A 12042-nucleotide genomic window follows, 5' to 3' on the forward strand; every position below is an offset into this window, starting at 1 on the left:
CAAGTATACAATGTAAAGGCCGATATAAATGCTACCACATTTTGGCTCACCTAATACTTTTTATATAGCATTACATTTTCTTAGGAATCATTCTGAACCTCTATATAAGTCGTATGCCATCATTTATCATGACAAAGAAACAGTCATGACATTGATTTATCGGTCGGAATACATTGCAGGTGTTGGCTGTGAAATAGCAACATCCATCAGCTGAGCTGCTTCAATTTAATAGACACATACAGTACCTTCGGAAAGTATTCAGACCCCTTCTTTTCCCCACATTTTGTTATGTTACAGCTTTATTCTAAAATGGATTAAATAAAAATTATTACTCATCAATCTACACAAAATATACCATAATGACAAAGTGGAAACATTTAAAAAAAATTGTATACCTTATTTATTTAAGTACTCAGACCCTTTGCTATGAGACTCGAAATTGAGCTCAGGTGCATCCTGATTCCATTGACCATCCTGGATATTTTTCTACAACTTGATTGGCGTCCACCTGTGGTTAATTCAATTGATTAGACATGATTTGGAAAGACACACACCTGTCTATATAAGGTCCCACAATTGACAGTGCATGTCAGAGCATAAACAAAGCCATGAGATCAAAGGAATTGTTCGTAGAGCTCTGAGACAGGATTGTGTCCAGGCACAGATCTGGGCAAGGGTACCAAAAGAATTCTGCAGCATTGAAGATCGCCAAGAACACTGTGGCCATTATTCTTAAATGGAAGAATTTTGGAACCACCAAAACTCTTCCTAGAGCTGGTTGCCCCACCAAACTGAGCAATCAGGGGAGAGGGGTCTTTCTCAGGGAGGTGACCGAGAACCCGATGGTCACTCTGTCAGAGCTCTAGAGTTCCTCTGTCGAGATGGGAGAAACTTCCAGAAGGAATACCATCTCTGCAGCACTTCACCAATCAGGCCTTTATGGTAGAGTGGCCAGACGGAAGCCACTCCTCAGTGAAAGGCACATGACAGGATGCTTGGTGTTTGCCAAAAGGCACCTAAAGACTTTCAGTCCATGAGAAACAAGATTCTCTGGTCTGATGAAACCAAGATTGAACTCTTTGGCCTGAATGCCAAGCATTAGGTCTGGAGGAGACCTGGCACCATCCCTACGGTGAAGCATGGTGGTGGCAGCAGCAGCATCCTGTGAGCATGTCTTTCAGCAGCAGGGACTAGGAGACTAGTCAGGATCGAGGCAAAGATGAATGAAGCAAAGTACAGAGAGATCCTTGATAAAAATCTGCTCCATAGCACTCAGGACCTCAGACTGGGGCGAAGGTTCACCTTCCAACAGGACAACAACCTTAAGCACACAGCCAAGACAATGCAGGAGTGGCTTCGGAACAAGTCTCTTGCCAGAGCCCAACCCGATCAAACATCTCTGGAGAGACCTGAAAATAGCTGTGCAGCGACGCTCCCCATCCAATCCAACAGAGCTTGAAAGGCTTTGCAGAGAAGAATGGGAGAAACTCCCCAAATACAGGTGTGCCAAGCTTGTTGCATCAAACCCAAGAAGACTAGATGCTGTAATCGCTGCCAAAGGTGCTACAACAAAGTACTGAGTAAAGGGTTTGAATACTTATGTAAATATAATATTTTGGTTATTTATTTTTTATCAATTAGCAAACATTTCTAAAACCTGTTTTTGCTTTGTCATTATGGGGTATTGTGTGTAGATTGATGAAAAAACAAAAGTATGTAACGTAAAATGTTTTGGGAAAAGTCAAGGGGTCTGAATACTTTCCTAAGGCACTGTATATGGAGCCCCAGATGAGCTATGCCCTGGGTTAGCCCAAACAGTTGTCTTAACACCTAATCTAACCCGGCCCAGACCTGTCCTTTCTTCAGCGTGTGTAGTGGTGGACACAGACCTACCCTGTAACAGTCCATCTATCCTGCATGTAGACCATGTTGGTCTATCCTCTGCTCTGCTATCCTACATCTGTTCTGCCCTGCCCTGCTCTGCTCTGCTATCCTACATCTGTTCTGCTCTGCCCTGCTCTGCTATCCTACATCTGTTCTGCCCTGCCCTGCTCTGCTATCCTACATCTGTTCTGCCCTGCCCTGTTCTGCCCTGCCCTGCCCTGCTCTGCCCTGCTCTGCTCTGCTCTGCTATCCTACATCTGTTCTGCCCTGCCCTGCTCTGCTATCCTACATCTGCCCTGCTCTGCTCTGCTCTGCTATCCTACATCTGTTCTGCTCTGCCCTGCTCTGCTATCCTACATCTGTTCTGCCCTGCCCTGCTCTGCTCTGCTATCCTACATCTGTTCTGCTCTGCCCTGCTCTGCTATCCTACATCTGTTCTGCCCTGCTCTGCTCTCCTACATCTGTTCTGCTCTGCCCAGCCCTGCTTTGCCCAGCCCTGCTCTGCCCAGCCCTGCTCTGATCTGCTCTGCCCTGCCCTGCTCTGCCCTGCCCAGCCCTGCCCTGCCCTGCCCTGCCCAGCCCTGCTCTGCTCTGCTCTGCCCTGCCCTGCTCTGCTCTGCCCTGCTCTGCTCTGCCCTGCCCAGCCCTGCTCTGCCCAGCCCTGCTCTGCCCAGCCCTGCCCTGCCCAGCCCTGCTCTGCCCAGCCCTGCTCTGCCCTGCTCTGCTCTGCTCTGCCCTGCCCTGCTCTGCCCTGCTCTGCCTAGCCCTGCCCCGCCCACTTGGCACATCTAAAGCCTTTTCTTTTGGGGTGTTGCTATAGGCCACCAAGTGCTAACAGTCAGTATCTAAATAATATGTGTGAAATGCTTGATAGTGTATGTGATGTAAACAGGTCTACTTTCTCAGGGACCTGAATATTGACTGGTTTTCATCAAGCTGTCCGCTCAAGAGGAAGCTTCTTACTGTAACCAGTGCCTGTAATCTGGTTCAGGTTATTAATCAACCTACCAGGGTGTTTATAAACACTACAGGAACATGATCATCCACATGTATCGATTACATTTTTACTAATACTGTAGAACTTTGTTCTAAGCTGTATCCATACCCATTGGATGGAGTGATCACAATATAGTGGCTTTATCCAGGAAAGCCAAAGTTCCAACAGCTGGGCCTAAAATAGTATATCAGAGATCATACAAAAGATTTTGCTGTGACTCATATGTGGATGATGTTAAAAACATTTGTTGGTCTGATGTGATTAATGAGGAGCATCCAGACGCTGCACTTGATGAATTTATGAAATTGCTTCTTCCAGTTATTGATTAACATGCACCTGTTAAGAAACTGACTGATAGAACTGTTACAGCGCCATGGATTGATGAGGAATTGAAAAACTGTATGGTTGAAGGAGATGGGGCAAAAGGAGTGGCTAATAAGTCTGGCTGTACATCTGACTGGTTTACGTACTGCAAATTGAGAAATTATGTGACTAAACTCAACAAAAAGAAGAAGAAACTTTATTATGAAGCCAAGATCAATGATATAAGGAATGATGGAAAACAAGTTTGGAGTACTTTAAATGAAATTATGGGCAGAAAGACAAATTCAACTCCATCTTATTCATCACAAAACCATTGGATGTTGCCAATTATTTTAATGATTATTTCATTGGCAAAGTGGGCAAACTTAGGCAGGAAATGCCCACGACAAACAGTGAGCAATTATATTAATGTATAAAAAAACTAATAATGAAAGAAAAGCAGGGCAAGTTTTAATTTTGTGTGAGAGAGGTGGAAAAGTTATGGTTAACGATCAATAATGACAAACCTCCTGGCATTGACTTAAATGGAAAGCTACTGAGGACAGTAGCTGACTCAATAGCCACTCCTATCTGTCATATTTTTAATCTGAGCCTAGAGGAAAGTCTTTGTCCTCAAGCCTGGAGGGAAGCCAAAGTAATTCCCCTACCCAAGAGTGGTAAAGCGGCCTTTACTGGTTCTAACAACAGACCTATAAGCTTGCTGCCAGCTCTTAGCAAACTGTTGGAAAAAATGGTGTTTGACCAAATACAATGCTATTTCTTTGTAAACAAATTAACAACAGAATTTCACCATGCTTATAGAGAAGGGCACTCAACATGTACTGCACTGACACAAATTACTGATGATTGGTTGAAAGAAATAGATAATAAGAAGATTGTGGGAGCTGTACTGTTAAATTTCAGTGCAGCCTTTGATATTAGTGACCATAACCTGTTGTTGAAAAAACTTAAGTGCTATGACTTTTCAACCTCAGCTCTGAATCCACGATATGGCATTCTATCTAATATAACTCAAAGGGTTTTCTTTAATGGAAGTGTCTCTAATGTCAAACATGTAACGTGTGGTGTACCGCAGGGCAGTTCTCTAGGCCCTCTACTCTTTTCTATTTTTTACCAGCGACCTGTCACTGGCATTAAACAAAGCATGTGTGTCCATGTATGCTGATGATTCAACCATATACACATCAGCAACCACAGCTAATGAAGTCACTGAAACCCTTAACAAAGAGTTGCAGTCTCTTTTGGAATAGGTGGCTAAGAGTTGAGAGACTGACTGCATCACTTCTTCTTTTTATAAGAAACATTAATGTGTTGAAAATTGTTACACACAGCTCTGACACACACACTTATCCCACCAGACATGCCACCAGGGGTCTTTTCATAGTCCCCAAATCCAGAACAAATTCAAGAAAACATAGTCTTATATAGAGCCCTTATTGCATGGAACTTCCTTCCATCTCATATTCCTCAAATAAACAGCAAACCTGGTTTCAGAAAACAGAATAAGCACGCGGCACACGCCTCTCCCCTATTTGACCTAGATAGTTTGACCTAGATAGTTTGTGTGTATGCATTGATATGTAGGCTACGTGTGCCTTTTTAAAAACGTATGTAGTTCTGTCCTTGAGCTGTTCTTGTCTAATGATGTTCTGTATTATGTCATTCTGTATTATGTTTCATGTTTTGTGTGGACCCCAGGAAGAGAAGCTGATGCTTTTGCAACAGCTAATGGGGATCCTAATAAAATAACAAAATACCAATACTCTATTTTGTCCTGCCCTGCCCAGCTCTGACACGGCCATGCCCTGCCCAGCCCTGCTTTGACCCGGCCATGCCCTAGTAGAAGCGGTGGGGAGGGTGAGGGCTTGAGGGCAAATCCTGGTCATGCCAGCCCAGCTCTCTCTCTTTCTCTCCCCCCTCTCTCTCAGTAATCTCTGCCCCATCTCTGAACCCTGGATCCCATTAGGACGGATTTATTTCCAATAGTGTAGATGTATGGAGAGGGCAGAGATTTGCTTTCTTTCTCTTTTCATAATTTCCCCCATAGTAAAGTCCCCTGTTAACCTTAGGGTTTTTCCTCAAGCGGACGACTGTGAAATGAACGGCCCACCTCCTCCAGCTCTCTCTCACCTCAGCCCCTGGCTAAGCCGTGCCCCATCGAGGAAGCGCAGAGATGTGATTGTCTGAAGGTTTGTGGGTTTTCACCCAATTGGGAGGAATTAGGAGTAAACAGGAATCAGTCAGAGGCTTTGCTTGAAAAACCCTGATTTGGGATGTGGTATTTTTAACTTAGGCACGTATAGTATACTGTATACATAAAGAGGATTAAGACAAGACTGAGACTGTGGATAGGGGCCCAGGTCTTTACTACTCTAAGTCTAAGATGTGGCGTCAGTATCCTTCTCACCCAATCTCATTATACACATACTAATGGTCTGCTGAGACCATGGTGACCTGAAAGGGACTCAACTAACCAACAGTTCTCTCCAGGGTTGGGGACAATTCCCTTTCAATTTCAGTCAATTTAGAATGTAAACCAAATTCCACTTCCAATTCCAAATGTTCTACATTGAAAAGCATTGGTCTCTGTTCTGTGGTTGAGCGGCGGTCTCGTGCTTTACAGACATATGAGCGATGACTGCTGTGTGTGATGTGAATGCAGCCGCTAACGGCCGCGTTGTGTGTGCCCTGTCCTTGCCATACTGCTGCTAGTCATATAGGTTAGGTAGGTCCTACTCATCGGGGATGTGTTTCAAATGGCACAATATTCACTCTATAGTACATGGGCCTGGGTCAAGAGTACCCTGCCTGCCCAGCCATACCCTACCCTGTCCAGCCATGCTCTGCCCTGCCCTGGTTCAAATCCAGGCCGTATCACAACTGGCTGTGATTTGGAGTCCCATAGGGTGGTGGACAATTGGCCCAGCGTCGTCTGGGTTTGGCCAGTGGACAGTTGGCCCAGCGTCGTCTGGGTTTGGCCGGTGGACAGTTGGCCCAGCGTCGTCTGGGTTTGGCCGGTGTACAGTTGGCCCAGCGTCGTCTGGGTTTGGCCGGTGGACAGTCGGCCCAGCGTCGTCTGGGTTTGGCCGGTGGACAGTCGGCCCAGCGTCGTCTGGGTTTGGCCGGTGGACAGTCGGCCCAGCGTCGTCTGGGTTTGGCCGGTGGACAGTCGGCCCAGCGTCGTCTGGGTTTGGCCGGTGGACAGTCGGCCCAGCGTCGTCTGGGTTTGGCCGGTGGACAGTCGGCCCAGCGTCGTCTGGGTTTGGCCGGTGGACAGTCGGCCCAGCGTCGTCTGGGTTTGGCCGGTGGACAGTCGGCCCAGCGTCGTCTGGGTTTGGCCGGTGGACAGTCGGCCCAGCGTCGTCTGGGTTTGGCCGGTGGACAGTCGGCCCAGCGTCGTCTGGGTTTGGCCGGTGGACAGTCGGCCCAGCGTCGTCTGGGTTTGGCCGGTGGACAGTCGGCCCAGCGTCGTCTGGGTTTGGCCGGTAGACAGTCGGCCCAGCGTCGTCTGGGTTTGGCCGGTAGACAGCTTGCCCAGTGTCGTCTGGGTTTGGCCGGTAGACAGTTGGCCCAGCGTTGTCTGGGTTTGGCCGGTGGACAGTCGGCCCAGCGTGGTCTGGGTCTGGCCGGTGGACTGTCGGCCCAGCATCGTCTGGGTTTGGCCGGTAGACAGTTGGCCCAGCATCGTCTGGGTTTGGCCGGTGGACAGTCGGCCCAGCGTGGTCTGTTTGAACGGTGTAGGCCGTAACTGGAACTCACTTTGCTTCGCTGTACCAATCCACCAATCTCCTCTTTAGCTTAATTAGATGGCAGTGTTCTCCAGATAAAGAGGGGATGAGTTGACGCTGGTAGCGTGTACTGTATGTGTATACTACGTGGTCTGTGGCGGTCCTATACATGTATGTGTACCTTATGAGCATGTGAGTGTGGACGTGTAGGCTGCATGTTAGTGTGAACACTACACTACATGATCTGTGCCAAGAGATGTGTTCGTCTCATGGTGAATGTATAGAGTGGCGGAGACAGAAGAATACGAAGGAGAACCTGACAGAGGGTTTATTCTCGATATGAAAATGCAGGCGATCACATTCTTCCAGTCAGCTCACATCAATGGGTTATGTGTGGTGATCGCCTTGCCCCGGTAGAATGCCATAAGACACACAAACGTACGAATGCACACACTTACACACACACGCACGCATGTACACTCACACCCGAGGGGTGAGGAAAAGAGCAGTAAGTCAGTGAAGATTGTATACATTTTTCATGAGTATGATTTCTCTGTGTGAGCAAACACATCTGATCTCCCCTGACCCCCATTACCCTGTGTGTGTGTGAGCAAACACATCTGATCTCCCCTGACCCCCATTACCCTGTGTGTGTGTGAGCAAACACATCTGATCTCCCCTGACCCCCATTACCCTGTGTGTGTGTGAGCAAACACATCTGATCTCCCCTGACCCCCATTACCCTGTGTGTGTGTGTGAGCAAACACATCTGATCTCCCCTGACCCCCATTACCCTGTGTGTGCGCGTAGCCCCCCCTCAAACCACACGCTATACATTAAAGCACCTGCGCATCAATTAAACATCCAGAAACAAGCACAGAGTTCAGTGAGCTTTTCACACTGTGTGCTGTTGTGTGCTGCTGTGTGCTGTGTAGAGAAGCTCACTGTGTAGGCCTACAGTCCAGTGCAGTACACTACAGTGCAGTACAGTACACTGCAGTGCAGTGCAGTACACGACAGTACACTAGTGCAGAACAGGGCTGTACAGTGCAGTACACTACAGTGCAGAACAACAATGCAGTGCCGAACAGGGCAGTACACTGCAGTACACTACAGTGCAGAACAATGCAGTGCCGAACAGGGCAGTACACTGCAGTACACTACAGTGCAGAACAATGCAGTACAGTGCAGTGCAGAACAGGGCAGTACAGTGCAGTACACTACAGTACACTACAGTGCAGAACAATGCAGTGCAGTGCAGTGCAGTGCAGAACAATGCATTACAGTACAGTACAGTGCAGAACAATGCATTACAGTACAGTACAGTGCAGAACAATGCAGTACAGTACAGTACAGCGCAGTGCAGTACCCTACAGTACAGTGCAGAACAGTACACTACAGTGCAGTACAGTACAGAGCAGTGAAGTGCAGTACACTGTGGTACACTGCAGTAAAGTACAGTCCAGTGCAGTAAAGTACTGTCCAGTGCAGTACAGTGTAGTACAGTAAAGTACAGTGACTGCAGTACAGTGCAGAACAGTACAGTACTGCAGTGCAGAACAGTGCAGTGAGAGATGAGAACTTAGCTTTGCCCTTTCTTTGTCTCTCAGTTGAAACCGGTTTAGGCAACACCAGCATCCTAGATACCATTGAAACCTATCCCTGTGATTATAGCTTTGACTTACTCGGGCCAGCGTGTTAGATACGTTAGTCTCTGTTGTCATTGGTGGCACCAGAATCGATTCCACTCTCACACCCACTGACTGACAAGGTCCCCATTCCACTCCCATCTCACTCTAATCCACCCCCCTTGTCTGCATCAACCTATCGGGGCAATCACATATAATTTGATCTCTGAGAAGTTAAGCTAGTTTATTATTCACTTTACATGTACATACTGTATTCTCCACATAGCTCATCCTATATATCTACTGCTGTACATACTGTATTCTCCACATAGCTCATCCTATATATCTACTGCTGTACATACTGCATTCTCCACATAGCTCATCCTATATAACTACTGCTGTACATACTGTATTCTCCACAAAGCTCATCCTATATAACTACTGCTGTACATACTGTATTCTCCACATAGCTCATCCTATATAACTACTGCTGTACATACTGTATTCTCCACAAAGCTCATCCTATATAACTACTGCTGTACATACTGTATTCTCCACATAGCTCATCCTATATAACTACTGCTGTACATACTGTATTCTCCACAAAGCTCATCCTATATAACTACTGCTGTACATACTGTATTCTCCACATAGCTCATCCTATATAACTATTGCTGTACATACTGTATTCTCCGCATAGCTGATCCTATTTAACTACTGCTGTATGTAACGGATGTGAAATGGCTAGCTAGTTAGCGGGTACGCACTAGTAGCGTTTCAATCAGTTACGTCACTTGCTCTGAAACCTAGATGTAGGGTTGCCCCTTGCTCTGCAAGGACCGCGGCCTTTGTGGAGCGATGGGTAACAATGCTTCGTGGGTGTCAGTTGTTGATGTGTGCAGAGGGTCCCTGGTTCGCGCCCGTGTCGGGGCGAGGGGACGGTTTAAAGTTATACTGTTACATGTACATACTGTATTCTCCACATAGCCCATCCAGTATAACTACTGCTGTACATACTGTATTCTCCACATAGCTAATCCTATATAACTACTGCTGTACATACTGTATTCTCCAAAAGCTCATCCTATATAACTACTGCTGTACATACTGTATTCTCCACATAGCCCATCCTATATAAATACTGCTGTACATACTGTATTCTCCACATAGCTCATCCTATATAACTACTGCTGTAGATACTGTATTCTCCACAAAGCTCATCCTATATAACTACTGCTGTACATGCTTTTTTCCTACTTCTATATTGTCCATACTGTCTGTGCGCACAACATATTTATATTCTGTACGCTGACATTACTCGTATTTCTTTTTTTTTCTTAGTATTTTTTTCTCCAGGGATTATTTGTGTAATAGTATTGTACTGTTAGACATTTACTGCACTGCTGGAGCTGGAAACACAAGCATTTTGCTGCATCTGCTTTAACATCTGCTAAATTTTGATTTGAGTGGAGAGAGATGAGGGTAAAAACCAACCAATCATGGTTGAACCCAGTGGGAAATACAACAGTGTTGATCCAATGAGGTGTACTGGGGGTTGTCTCTGTATGTATACTGCTTGTGTCTGTGCGTTCATGAATGGCCAGGCACTTAGCTAGGTATCACGTGTCACCAACTTGTGGAAATATCATATACTATCATATACTTTACTGTAGCCTCCACTGAAAGAATAGAGTTATGTATCGTAAAGCTCAACTTGGAGGTGCCTTCTTGACAGTGACTTGCTGAATTAAATAAAGGTTTAATTTTCATAAAAGTTTCATGCAACAGAATTAACCGGAATCCAACGATGGCTAAGATGATTGTTGAGACAGAATCTGTGTTTGTGTGGTTTGAACTAGACATAAGTAAGAGTTATTATGTATCCTATTGTCTGCTGATTTAGTGAACCGTTCAATGAATAAAACCATGTTTTAACTCTTTAGTCTGTCTCACTTCTTCTGTCTTTATAGGTTAAAGTGTGGTTCCAGAACCGTCGCACCAAGCAGAAGAAGGACACGACCAAGGACTCTGACAAGCGCTCCTCCTCCACCTCGGAGTCACTGGCCACCTGTAACATTTTGCGTCTCCTCGAACAGGGCCGCCTCCTCTCCGCCCCGCCCCCCAATCCCCCAATGGGCCACCACCCAGGAAATGGCTCCCTATTGGTCAGCTCCGGAGGGGGCTCCTCCTCGCCAGGGGTGAGTAGAAGCACGCCACCAGGAAATGGCGTTCTTGGCATGGGTGGAACTTTCGGGCTGTCACTGCCCTCCCTGGGAGGGACTTCGCCACGTCTGGGCATGCCGCCGCCGCACTCACTGTGCTTCTCAATGCCGCTGCTAGGGGGCGCTCATCATGAACTGGCGTCTGGGTACGGGTGCGGGTCCTCGGCATTCGAGCCATACATGCGGCTGGACAGGATCTCCAAGGATGGAGATCTAAGTGGGAAGAAGAGAGTTTCCTAAAAAGCGGCCATTAAGCCACCCCCCTCCCCTCCTGCCTCTGGTCTCCCACCTATCCACCCACCAACATTGCTGTCCGTCATTGGTTGGCTCATCAACATCATTGTTCAGCTACTGCCTGCCACGGTGGGGGGGGTGGGGGGTGGGGGGGGGTGTTACGGAACAGGACCATGTGGTGTGACAGACAGGGGTGATGATGATGCCCGTCACACACAAAAACTTTGCTTGTGAATTATTTGGGAGAAATGAAATGTGTGTGTGATTCATACGGAGAACAGATCTTTTTTCTTAACGCTTCTCCTCCTTTGTTCACTTTGTCCAGTCAGTGCGTTTGTGTGATCGTTCTCTTCTTTCTTTCTTCATTCATTTTCTTTCTGTTCCATAATGTTTTTTAAAAGCCTGACATTGTAGAACAGGCCCTGACTGAGTCAGTGTAAGTGAATAAGTGTGATGTCGTCTGTAGATTACATTACAATACAAAGGAGTGCAACCAGTTACCCCTTTAACATATTACATACCTTCCAGCAAAATGACCAGGTTTCCCATCTTGTGGCAGTTTTCTGCCAGAGCGTTCCAAGTAAAATAATCATACGCGCAGTTTCTAATGTTAATTTGCACTGTATAGTGTCCAACACTGATTCCTGTAAATTCTGTATTTGGTTGGTTGTGTGTGTATTTAAAAAAATGTGGACAAGCAATATGTGAACTGAAGCTAGTCCTAGGTCAAATCCATGCTATGAAGAAGAAAAAGCAGTTGAGAAAAGGTACTGGGGGTTACAGTATGGCCTTGCCAAAGTAACGGGTTAGCAATAGCGCCGTTAGCTTGGCCTCTGCTCTGCGCTACGTCGTCACGTCGTCATGTCGTCCAATCAACCGGAGTAAATCGAGATCAACCTGAGGAGCTTGACCTCTGACCTCTAACCCCCTGACCTTTTATCCACTCCCATGAGATTAACTCTTGATGTGTAATTCACCGGTGACAGTATCACTCCGTATGCTTTACCATTGGCTACAGAGACTAC

General features: G+C 46.6%; 1 protein-coding gene across 1 annotated transcript in view; it reads left to right on the forward strand.

The window, feature by feature from the left end:
- LOC129835347 (ventral anterior homeobox 2-like) overlaps positions 1-11143 on the forward strand; it is a 34588-nt gene extending 23445 nt beyond the window's left edge. Inside the window, exon 3 of the mRNA XM_055900959.1 lies at positions 10532-11143. Within this exon, the coding sequence (XP_055756934.1) occupies positions 10532-11023 (492 nt within the window). The 3' untranslated portion in view covers positions 11024-11143. The remainder of the gene's footprint in view (positions 1-10531) is intronic.
- Positions 11144-12042: the final 899 nt, after the last annotated feature.

Source organism: Salvelinus fontinalis, chromosome 36 (genome assembly GCF_029448725.1).
Source record: "Salvelinus fontinalis isolate EN_2023a chromosome 36, ASM2944872v1, whole genome shotgun sequence".
Classification (NCBI taxonomy): Eukaryota; Metazoa; Chordata; class Actinopteri; order Salmoniformes; family Salmonidae; genus Salvelinus; species Salvelinus fontinalis.